This window comes from Manihot esculenta, chromosome 16 (assembly GCF_001659605.2).
Source record: "Manihot esculenta cultivar AM560-2 chromosome 16, M.esculenta_v8, whole genome shotgun sequence".
Lineage (NCBI taxonomy): Eukaryota > Viridiplantae > Streptophyta > Magnoliopsida > Malpighiales > Euphorbiaceae > Manihot > Manihot esculenta.
In genome coordinates this window covers 11433200-11444623 of record NC_035176.2, presented here as the reverse complement: position 1 = coordinate 11444623, position 11424 = coordinate 11433200, and the positions used below count along the sequence as shown (strand labels likewise).

The 11424-nt window shown below is 29.7% G+C and overlaps 1 protein-coding gene across 15 annotated transcripts; it reads right to left on the bottom strand.

The window, feature by feature from the left end:
• Positions 1-3706: 3706 nt before the first annotated feature.
• On the bottom strand, positions 3707-8215 carry LOC110603379 (ADP-ribosylation factor-like protein 2). Of its 15 annotated transcripts, XM_043951596.1 has the most exons (6): positions 6684-6699; positions 6457-6528; positions 6269-6329; positions 5654-5716; positions 4643-4723; positions 3707-4040 (listed from the first exon to the last, which is right to left on the bottom strand). In XM_043951596.1, the coding sequence occupies exons 3-6, from the start codon at positions 6290-6292 to the stop codon at positions 3918-3920; spliced, it is 291 nt and encodes a 96-aa protein (XP_043807531.1). In that variant the 5' UTR covers positions 6293-6329; positions 6457-6528; positions 6684-6699; the 3' UTR covers positions 3707-3917. The 15 variants fall into 15 exon arrangements, 7 of the variants coding, with proteins under 7 accessions (XP_043807531.1, XP_043807528.1, XP_043807532.1 ...); XR_006348904.1 differs by lacking the exon at positions 4643-4723; XM_043951593.1 differs by lacking the exon at positions 6269-6329 and having other exon boundaries at positions 6684-6741.
• Between the last annotated feature and the right edge of the window lie 3209 nt (positions 8216-11424).

Below are 11424 nucleotides of genomic sequence, written 5' to 3'. Positions count from 1 at the left end.
TATCAATTATCATTAATATGTCAAATAAAACTATTATACACTTGTCAAGATTTCAAAATATAAATTATGCTCTATTCAATTTATTTAGCTATATTTGAGATTATTTGGCCTTTAATAATATTTTTAAAATAAATTACATCAAAAAATAAATTTTAATATTTTTTATCATACTATATATATTTAGAGTAGATTTTATCTTTTTACCGATTTTAAACTCTTTATCTAAACCACGACTAGAGCTGATTCTCGTAATCATACATAATAATACAAGGCAATGCACATAAAATCTAATCATAAATAAAATTTAAAACAGAGTAAAATTTTAATTTAAACATATTAAATTAATTAATGTAAAAACTGTATATTTTAAAAAAAATAAGAGAGATAGTGGGAATCATGATTGATGGAACAGAGGAAATAAATAATTTGATGTATGAACAGGTGAAAGCAATTAGTATAACTTGTAAGTACAAATTAATTAAACGTTAGACCAAATCCTGGATATGCGCAGGATAAATAGTGGAATGAAAAGTTGCTTGCGTGGATACGACGCAGACACAGCAAAATTGGCAATTTTACATCAGCTTGACTCATCAACGATTACCTCACAACATTTGAAGACAAACTCTCACATGGTACTGGAATTTGCTAATTCTTGTCACTTGAAAACCTGGAAAAGTTGTTATATAATCTATATAATTTAATAAGCATATATAATTATTTGATTTCTCTATTATTGAAAATATATTTATTAATTACTCTTATTTAAAACTGTTAACTATTTAATCTCAATCGTTAGATCATTAACTATTTAATTTCAATTCTTAATTAAAGGAGTTAAATAATTATTGCAAAAAATGAATAATATTCTTTTCGTCTCATAATTTTTATTTATATTTTTTTTAATTATTTTAAAATTATTATCGACTCTATTTTTACACTATAATAATATATAAATTAATTATTATAATTTTATTTTATTTTATTTTATTTTATTTTATTTTATTTTTAAGGAAAATTTTAAAATATTTATTAATATTTAATAAAAGTTAATGCCTTTAAAATGGAAAGTTAATAAAAAAAAAATACCTTTCCTAATTATGTGTGGAAAAACAGGAGTGATAAAAATTATGGAAGGAGAGGAGGAGTAATTTTTAAATTACAAAGCAATTGAATAGTTGTAATTTTAAAATTACATGGACCAAGAAGTTGTGTTTTGAAATTTCAAAGTTAATTAGAATAACAGCATTTTAGATATTTCATATATTAGCAATGCTTTAAATAAGTGAAGATACTGAATGATTAATTTTTTTTTTTTATGAAATGAGAATTAAGAATTGAGAGAGCAGAATTTGAGATCTCTTAGATTTATTTAGATACACTTATTATCAAACTAAATCTGTTAGTCCAAATGATTAATTATTTAAACACACCGAAATAAATATTTTACACGTCAAAAGATAAAAGACTAACTAATTTGTTTTTAAACTAAATCAAGCAAGAAGTTGATTTTACTAAACCTCAAAATTAAATAGTAACTTTCTGCCATTAAACTTGTACTCTTATCCTATAATAAATTAATGGGTAGTGTAAAATATATTTTGAGATTTGATAAAATAATCACTAATTTTTAAATATGAAAGAACAATTAACAAAACTAGTTTAGAACAATTAACAAAACTAGTTTTTTTTTTTTTAATTTATCAGCTATAGATTTAAAAAGTCAACCTAAATTTAAGATACTAAATTTTTTTTTTTTTTTTCATATGTAAGAATATGAATAGAGAGTCGAATCTATTATAAGCTCAAAATTCCTTTTACGTATTATAAATTATGTTTACTCTTAAAAAAAATACTAAATTAGGATAGAAAATGACATGTCAATGTGTAAATCATTATGATTTAAAAGTAAATTTTAAAAGAGAGATTATTTTATTAATAAAATAAAATATGGAAAATTAAGTTATTTTTTATTAAAAAATAGTAATTAAATAATACTTTTAATTAAAGTTTAGGCATGATATTATAAACTACCCCAAATGGATTAAACCCCACTATCTATTATACTATGCATAATATGCTTTAGAACCTCTCGAATTTACTTTTCCCCCTTCAACTTTTTCTTCTTCGTACATATATATATATATTTTTTTTTTTGGAAGATGATGAGCTCCATCTTCTACTATATAAAAAAAATTGGCCGTATATATTCCGTTGATGAATGATTGGTCTTTTCCTAGGATCTCTTAACTGCCAGCACTTGTGATTGTTCCCATTTGTAATATAAATTACTATATTATATTTACTAACTGTATGTTGTTGAACCAAATTCTGCAGATGTGTCTAGGGCATCACCTGCTGCTGCAAATCACTAATCTTTTTTCTTTCTCAATTTGTGTTGAACCAGTTTAATTTTGCTAGTTGCACTAAGTTGTAGATTTTAGGATTGTTTTTTATTTTTAATTAATTTAATTCCGTTTGTGATATGAATTTGAAAGTTTACTTTTATATTATTTACAAACTAATTAAATTTGGGTTTTAACTTAATAATTTATTGGAGGTAAAATTATTAAATTTAATTTGGGATCCATGAAAATAATCCATGTATGGAGCCTAACCCATAACTCAGAACCATGACTCCATCGTTATATATCACAATTATGAGTAGGGTGAACAGTATTATGTTCAAATAAAATAAATTGACCGAACTGAATTAATTTAAAATTTTAGTTCGCTTTTTATTCATTTCGGTTCAATTCGATTTTTATTTTCAAAATTTTCAATTTGATTCGATTTTGATTAAAAAAATTGAAAAAATCGAACCGAATCGATTAGTGATAATAGTATATTATTTTCAACAATATAGAGATTAGATCATATTAAAGTTAAAATATTCTAATTAAATTTTAAATTACTAAAAATAAAGTGTAAAAAATAAAAAATTCATTAAAAAATCAAACCGATTAAACTAAACCGAATCAAACCGCTTCGATTCAGTTCGATTCAATTTTTATTAATACCAATTCGGTTTTGAACCGAATCGATCGAATGCTCACCCCTAACTAGAGTTATTTATTTATAGTACACTACAAAAAAACAGTGATTTAGCGACCAAAATTTTGGTCGCTAAAAGGCAGAATTTGGTCGCTATTATGAAATAGCGACCATTTAGCGACCAAAATGAAATGGTCGGTGTTTGGCCAGTCGCTAAATTTTTGGCGACAATCTGAAAATTGGTCGCTAAAATAGCGACCAATCAGCGACCATTTTTTGGTCGCTAATTTGGTGTCATGGCAAATTAAATATTACAAAATAGCGACCAATCAGCGACCATTTTTTGGTCGCTAATTTGGTTTCATGGCAAATTAAGTATTACAAAATAACAACCAATCAGCGACCATTTTTTGGTCGCTAATTTGGTGTCATGGCAAATTAAGTATTACAAAATAACGACCAATCAGCGACCATTTTTTGGTCGCTAATTTAGTGTCATGGCAAATTAAGTGACCAATCAGCGACCATTTTTTGATTGCTAAATTTTGATCGCGAAATAATCACTGTTTTGATCGCTAATTTAATCGCTATTTCGTTATTATTTGATCGCCTCAAAAAAGAGCATTTGGTCGTTATTTCGTTGCAAATTAATAGTAAAATCAAAAAAATATTTGTTATTTAATTTGCTTTTATGGCTGATTAGTCCCAAATATTGACCCAAACTTCCCATTGAAAGTTTTAATAATACTATTGACTCAAAAAGTTTCACAGCTTGACTTTTTTTCTTTTTTTGTCGAATTCACAGCTTGACTAAATTCCACAACAATAAGATAGTTAATAAAACAGTACAAATGGACCTTAATCAGTTCTCTGAGAGGGCCAATAAAAAAAACCTAACTCTATTGCTTAATGTTGACTAGATCCTAAGGTATCATCATGTCCTGAACCAACCAATCAAATCCCTCAAGCAGCCCCTCCCCTGTGTATGCGCTACAGCCCACGATTTTCCAATGCCTGGTTTTGTCCATATTCTCCAGGTTTAGTACCTGCAAAAGTTTTGCAAAGTCCATTTTAGAATTTCAAAAGACGAAAGCAAGGCTATAAATCAGACATAATAACTTTGGAAGAAAAGAAAATGGAAACCAAAAAATTATATATATATATATATATATATATATATATATATATATATATATATATAATCAGGAAGTGTAAGGTCAAGATACTAAGGCATGCTTAACCATTTTGAACCATGTTTCTTTCATTGCCCAAATACTGGAAAGTTATAGATATTTAAAAATATATGCATATCAAGTCGACTTCCGTAATCATTAAACCATGAAATGTTCTTTGCCCCGTTCTGATCAAATATAATAGGATTTAAAGTAGAATAGGAAGAAACAGAATACACGTGCCTAACATCATTAATAGCTGCTGAAACAAACACACCTGATGACATAATTGAGAAAGCAAGATTCACAAGTTGACACACATGCTCAAATATCAAATTAAAGTTCACAACTACACCGGGAGAGTGAATATTTCAGGACAATGAGCAGCACAGTAATAACATGGAAAAAGGACAACAAACTTCAAGTTGGTCCAAGAAAGAAAAATGACCTACAAATTACAATATTTAAATCAGTACCTTAGCAATTTCATCTGGTGTAAAAGCACCTTTTAGGTCTTGCTTATTTGCTAGTATTAGCAAAGATGCTCCAGAAAGCCTCTGTAAGATGATGTTCAGTTTGGATAAAAAACTATAATAGCTTCGAATTGAGCTCTTGATGCCAGATAATATCAATATGGTTGTTTCTTATGTTAAGGAGAAATTCTATCAGCTTCTTAGGTTATTCAATCCCACCAAAGACAACTGGGTGCTCATGTTTCGATTTGGCATAAGTAGACCTTTACATAATTCAAGATTGAGCAATTGAGCCTCGTTTTGTCCAAATTAGAGCATATGCAGCATTTAAACAGACCTATGTTAGCCTGGTATAATCAATAATGTATGTTTCCTAAAACATGCACTATGGTGAAATGAAAATCCCCAACACCTTAGCTTTCGTTTTATTAAAATGGAAAGAGGATGCAAGAAAAGGTGAGAAAAAAATAAAACATGAAAAGGGGGGGATAGAATTGAATTATAACTCGGAAGAGAAAAGAAAAATCAGCTCATGACAACCATTCTCAATTGCAAATATCAAGAATTACATAGTCAATGATATGGGCATATGGCAATTAAAAATTACAATGGAAAAAATTAATTTGAAAGCAAATGTGCTTAATGCAGCTAATAACAGTTCTTATTAAAAACTACCAGCAGTTGAATGAGAAATAAGTTTCGAACTCAAAAAAAAATATTTTCTTTTTTTTTTTCCAGCATAGCTCGGAGCTTTCTTTGTTTAGCATGAGCAAGAATGAGAGTGTTAAGATGAACAGACAGAAAAGAAAAAGAAAAACACAAAGAAATAGATAAGGAATTAACATATTCATAGGAAGATGGAAGTGATACTTAATACAGAAAAAAAGTTAAGAGAAAGAAAACAGGAATTATAGACCAGCAAATACACCAGCTAACAAGGAATTACTTGGATTTAATCAGCTGGCAATTCAATTCATATTGGATAGAGTAGCAGAAACTATTAGAAGCACTTACGTATTTTTCAAGTTCCTGAATTTTTTTCTGAAGTTCAGTCCTTAATCGCATATTCTCCTCTACCTGGGAGTGCAATGCACAATATTATCAGCAGAGCTGTATTGCTTTACATGACAAAATCAACAAAATAAAACCTATAAATTGAAGAAATCTGGACAAAAAGTTGGCTATGACCCATTAAGACTACCAGTTGCGAATCTCAAATCAAAGAGAAGAATCCAGAGATAGGAGAACAAGGTGGAGGTGGGAGAGTTCAGCTAGTTTTGGATTGGTGGTTTTATTAAATGAGGATAAACAAGTGAAGATTTTGAAGGAGAAGCATAGTTTTAAAATTTGAAATTGTACTCTCTTTTAACTAATTGACTATAAAATTCCTCACAAAAGAACCAAATAAAAAAAACATTTTAATTAACTTTAAAATTATATGTTATAGTAATTTTCCCAAAGGATGTCAAATGAATTCAATATAGCATCAGACATATTAAGCAGCAGATGCAGAACCAACTGGAAGTCCTGTAAACCCATGAAATTCAAAGAAACCCACAAAGATAAGTGTGTCTGCACAAGCCTAAATCAAATAGGCAAATCTCATAATGCCATTCACAATGGACTTACCAAGGGAACCATGGAAACTGACATTTCGTAGGTTGTTTGATTGTCTTTCAAATGGCAGTATCTAAACAGGTAAAATAAAACTAGCAAGAATTAACATTACACATAATACAAGCCATAATACAAAAATGAAGTAAACAAACCAAACATAAAATACATAGAGAGCCAAAGACATCAAGCATGATTACCACCTTCAAGGGGTTGGAGTAAGATCGCGATAATGGTGCCATAAAACAAGTACCTGGCAATGATTGCTCTAAAACCTAATGTAAAGAAAACGAAAATTCAGCTTTAGTCAATTAAACTAAAGTTCAATGACCCCAAAAATCAAATTTTAAATAGAATAACATGCTTTGAAGCCTATACAAATGAAAACAGTAAATTCATTCAAACAAAAGAAAGTTCCTTCACTACTAACCAAATAAGTAGTAGAGCTGCCAGAGAGAACTTTTCGCCTCACACTTGCCCACATCATTTCTTCAAGCTAATAAGAACCCATATATGAAGATGATTAAAACTATCAAGTGGGTTTACTTAAACTACACAAATAAAAGCTAACAATGACAAGATATTGCAAGGAGAATAAGACAAAATAAACAAAGAAATGGTAAAAGAATAGAGAAGGTAGATCTAAATTTTGTCAATAAAAACCTGATTTAGGAATAGTTGGAATTTGGAGTTGGTACCAGGTAAGGTACCCGCAAAAGGCAAATTTTAAATACCCAAACCTGAATACATTTATAGATACACTATCCCAAACCGCCTCAACTTCTATGCTGAAGACATTCTCAGTGTTCTTGATCCAATTTTGTTTCAAATTTAGGATGCAAGACCTCTGACATTATAATTTGGGTTTACATTACATGTAATCTGACAGTTTTACCACAATTTCAAGACCCCAATCCCATCCCAAATCTTCACTGTCATGTAAAGGCTGTTACAGCCATTACCAGAACTTTTTTTCCCCCTTTAAATAACAGGTTCAGTAATGAGGGGCTGAAAAACCTGTAAATAACATATCAGCCATTGTTTAGAACCATGTGAGACTTAAGATTGTATTAATACCATTAGATATGTCCAAGTCCTCAAAGTAGCATCTAAAAGTACCAATTTCTTGTTCCCAGTTGAACAAGGATGAAGTCACTAAGACTTTCTGAGAAAAAAGTCATTTGAACATAGGGGAAACTAATAACAGGACGCAAGTTCTTATGCAGATGTACACCCAGAAATTAGGAAAGCATAGTTGTATTACTATGTTTACATATATAACTTGAGCTCGTGACTCATGCACAGTAATGCACAACTAAAAGAGACACCAAAGCAACTCTCCTTCATATACTAGCAATATGAACTAAATGTAAATGCACTATATATAACAATTAAATTTGGACCACAATGTTTCCATACCTTGGCTCAAATTCCCTGATTTCAGCAAGCTCACTCCCACAAACATCTGTCCACTGCACTTTTCTCCTTTCTGTAAGACCAGAGACATCACTGCTTTTGTCACCCAATGCATCGTGTTGATTGGCATCCTCAACAGGAACTGGAATGCTATTTGATGGCTTCTTCAAGCTACTCTTAAGATTAACTCTTCTTGTAATATTATCACCTTGAACTTCATTTGGATGGTCTTTGCCCTTGTCAGTAACAAGAGACTCTGGCAAGACATCCTGCTGTTGGGCAGGACCTACTTTGAGATGTGATGGGGAATCAAGACCTGCGGAAGCGCGACCGAAGCAAACAAGGGAAGCGCACCCGCGGGAAAACCGGTTCTTCAAGGAAGCCAGCTGGAGGTTAGGGTCTGGTTCGTTATCCACCAACTGGTACTGATTCCACGGTGAAACTCTCATGGGTTTATCTTCGTGCTTCTGACCCAAGAGAAGAAGGGGGAGGGGAGGGCGGCAGTAGACTTTGAGAGTTGAGAGAGATTTAGGGTTGGGTTTTATGGGTTATTTTGATTGCAGGTTTGTTTATTTATGTTTATTTTTTATCTTTCAATTAAGATTTTATTTTTATAGTTTATATTATTTAAAATGTTTTATATTATATTTTTATTAATTTTGCCTTTAATAGTACAATTAAAATTAGGGATTAATTAGATATTAGAGATTAGAGATTAGGATTAGAAATTAGGTTAGAGTAGCTATGTAAACGGATCGGGTATTTTCGGGTATCCGATCCGACCGAACTCTAATAGGACAGATTTGGATAGCTATAATTGGGTTTGGATTTTAAAAATAATACTCGTTGCGGGTTCGGATCGGATTCGGGTTTTATGTACAGGGTACCCACTACCCGAATTCATTTATATAAATAATTAATCTAATATAAAAATATATATTTTATAATAATATTTATAAATTTTTTTATATATTTTTATTTAAAAATTTAAATTTAAATATTCTTTAAAAATATTATATTTTTTAAATGAAAATTATTAATGAAAAATATTTTTTATATAAATTATTAATTAAAATATATAAGATTAAACGGGTTTGGGTTTTATTCGGATAATAATAATCGGGTTTGGGACGGATTCGGATAGTTTAAATTAATTTTTAATCGGGTTCGAAATGGGTTCAGATATTACTAATATAAATCGGGTTCGGGTTCGGGTAGTTTAATTTTTACGGGTACCCTACCCGTTTACATCCCTAGGTTAGAGCATCCCTTAAATTGTCAAAACGACGTCGTTTTATATATCGAATTGAAATTACTTAATTTAAAATTTTAAATAAAATAAAATTTAATTAAAAATTAAATTAAAATTTTAAAAATAAAATAGTCGCTGAGTTATTTTAGAGATTAAAATTAGGGATTAGGGTTAGGGATTATGAATTAGGGATCAGGAATTAGAGATTAGGGTTAATTTTATTATGAATTAAGAATTAATTATGAATTAGGGTTAGAGATTACAAATTAGGAATTACGAATTAGAGTTAATTTTATTAGGGATTAGAGATTAATTAGATATTAGGGATTAGAGATTAGGATTAGGAATTAGGTTAGAGTAGGGATGTAAACGGATCGGGTATTTTCGGGTATCCGATCCGACCGAACCCTAATAGGACGGATTTGGGTAGTTATAATCGGGTTTGGGACGGGTTCGAATTTTAAAAATAATATTCGTTGCAGGTTCGGATCAGATTCGGATTTTATGTACAAGGTACCCACTATCTGAATTCGTTTATATAAATAATTAATCTAATATAAAAAAAATATTTTATAATAATATTTATAAAATTTTTTTTATATATTTTTATTTAAAAATTTAAATTTAAATATTCTTTAGAAATATTATATTTTTTATATGAAAATTATTAATGAAAAATATTTTTATATAAATTATTAATTAAAATATATAAGATTAAACGGGTTTGGGTTTTATTCGGATAATAATAATCGGGTTTGGAACGGATTCGGATATTACTAATATAAATCGGGTTTGGGTTCGGGTAGTTTAATTTTCACGGGTACACTACCCGTTTACATCCCTAGATTAGAGCATCCCTTAAATTATCAAAACGACGTCGTTTTATATACCGAATTGAAATTACTTAATTTAAAATTTTAAATAAAATAAAATTTAATTAAAAATTAAATTAAAATTTTAAAAATAAAATGGTCGCTGATTGGTCGCTGATTGGTCGCTATTTAGCGACTAATTATTTTAGTCGCTAAATATGGTCGCTAAATATCCCCGCCCAAAAAGTTGTCGCAATTTCGTCGCAAATATGGTCGCTAATAACTCGCGCCATTAATTCCCGCTAAATTAGCGACCATTTTATATTTGGTCGCTAAATAGCGACCAATTAACGACCAAAAATTGGTCGTTAAGCTTTTTGTTAAATAAAAATATTATTTCATTCATTCAGTCGCAGAATGGTCGCTGATTGGTAGCTATATAGCGACCAAAAAATTTGGTCGCTAATTTTGGTCGCAATTTCACAGTTTTTTTGTAGTGGTAGTTGTACCAGACAATTACATTATTCATATACTCAACTTTTTAAGAACTAATCTTCTAGGAAGATACTAATGGACTAATTTAGATAAACATAAACATTTTAATTTAAATGAAATATTAATTTGCATTATGGTTTACAAAATAAAACATTACCATATTAATCTATGGTATGGATAACACCCATGTCTAGCAGTGCAATATTATTAACCGTACAACAATTGTAAGTGAACCAAAATTTCTTAAATTGACTGCATATTCTCATGCTCCTCTTGCTACTCGATGCTCATTGAGGTGAGCATGAAACATCTAACTTGCAAATAGCCATCATGCCACTTTCTTAAAGTGTCATTCTCCTCTTTAGATTACGCTTCAGATATAGGACTAAGAGGCACTGAACCCAAAATATATCTCATATACTCATCGTTTAAAACAATTTTAACTATTAAGCCAACTTGAGAGATTAGGTTAAACTTTTTGACATCAAGCATGCTAGCGAAAATGACAGTGGCTAGAGGTTTTAATTAACTATAAAGATAACAAGACTAAGTTACTATGCTGCCTGTTGTAACTGTTAAAGATATATATTCTAGAATAATATTTTACATCATATTTTTGTAATTAAATATTTCGTTTGACAATTAAATAGTATATTTTATTTTATATTAAATAGTTTTTAATAAATAATAGGACTATTCCATTAGCATTTTATTATATGTTTCATTCTTAAAGAGTTAATAATCAGTGTGATTGAATACTCTTGCACAAATAGTTATAAATTAATTTACAACCATAGGATGTCCATTGGTCATGATTCATCCAATTTAGATTGTTACATTTATTTGTCTCTGCTAATTAGTATAGAGATGTTAATGAGAGTAGAATGGTGAGTCACATACCATATAATATAGGGATTGATGTAGTCGAAAGTAGAGCTGCGCTGTGATTGGCTAAACCTGCAAGAAAAAAAATGTGAGGTGGTGGGTGTCCATGACAATCACTCCAATGCTCAAGTCAGTAAACTGGAGAATGGGGCAAAAATAGAACTTGAGAGTAGTTGTGTAAGAGAATAAATATCTTTGCCTCTTTGATTATTCTTCTTTTATGCTATAAGAAGATGGAGATAAATATAGTATTCCCTGATAATCTAGTGTTAGGAAATTCAGAGATTTACTGCAACCTAAATACGCAGCAG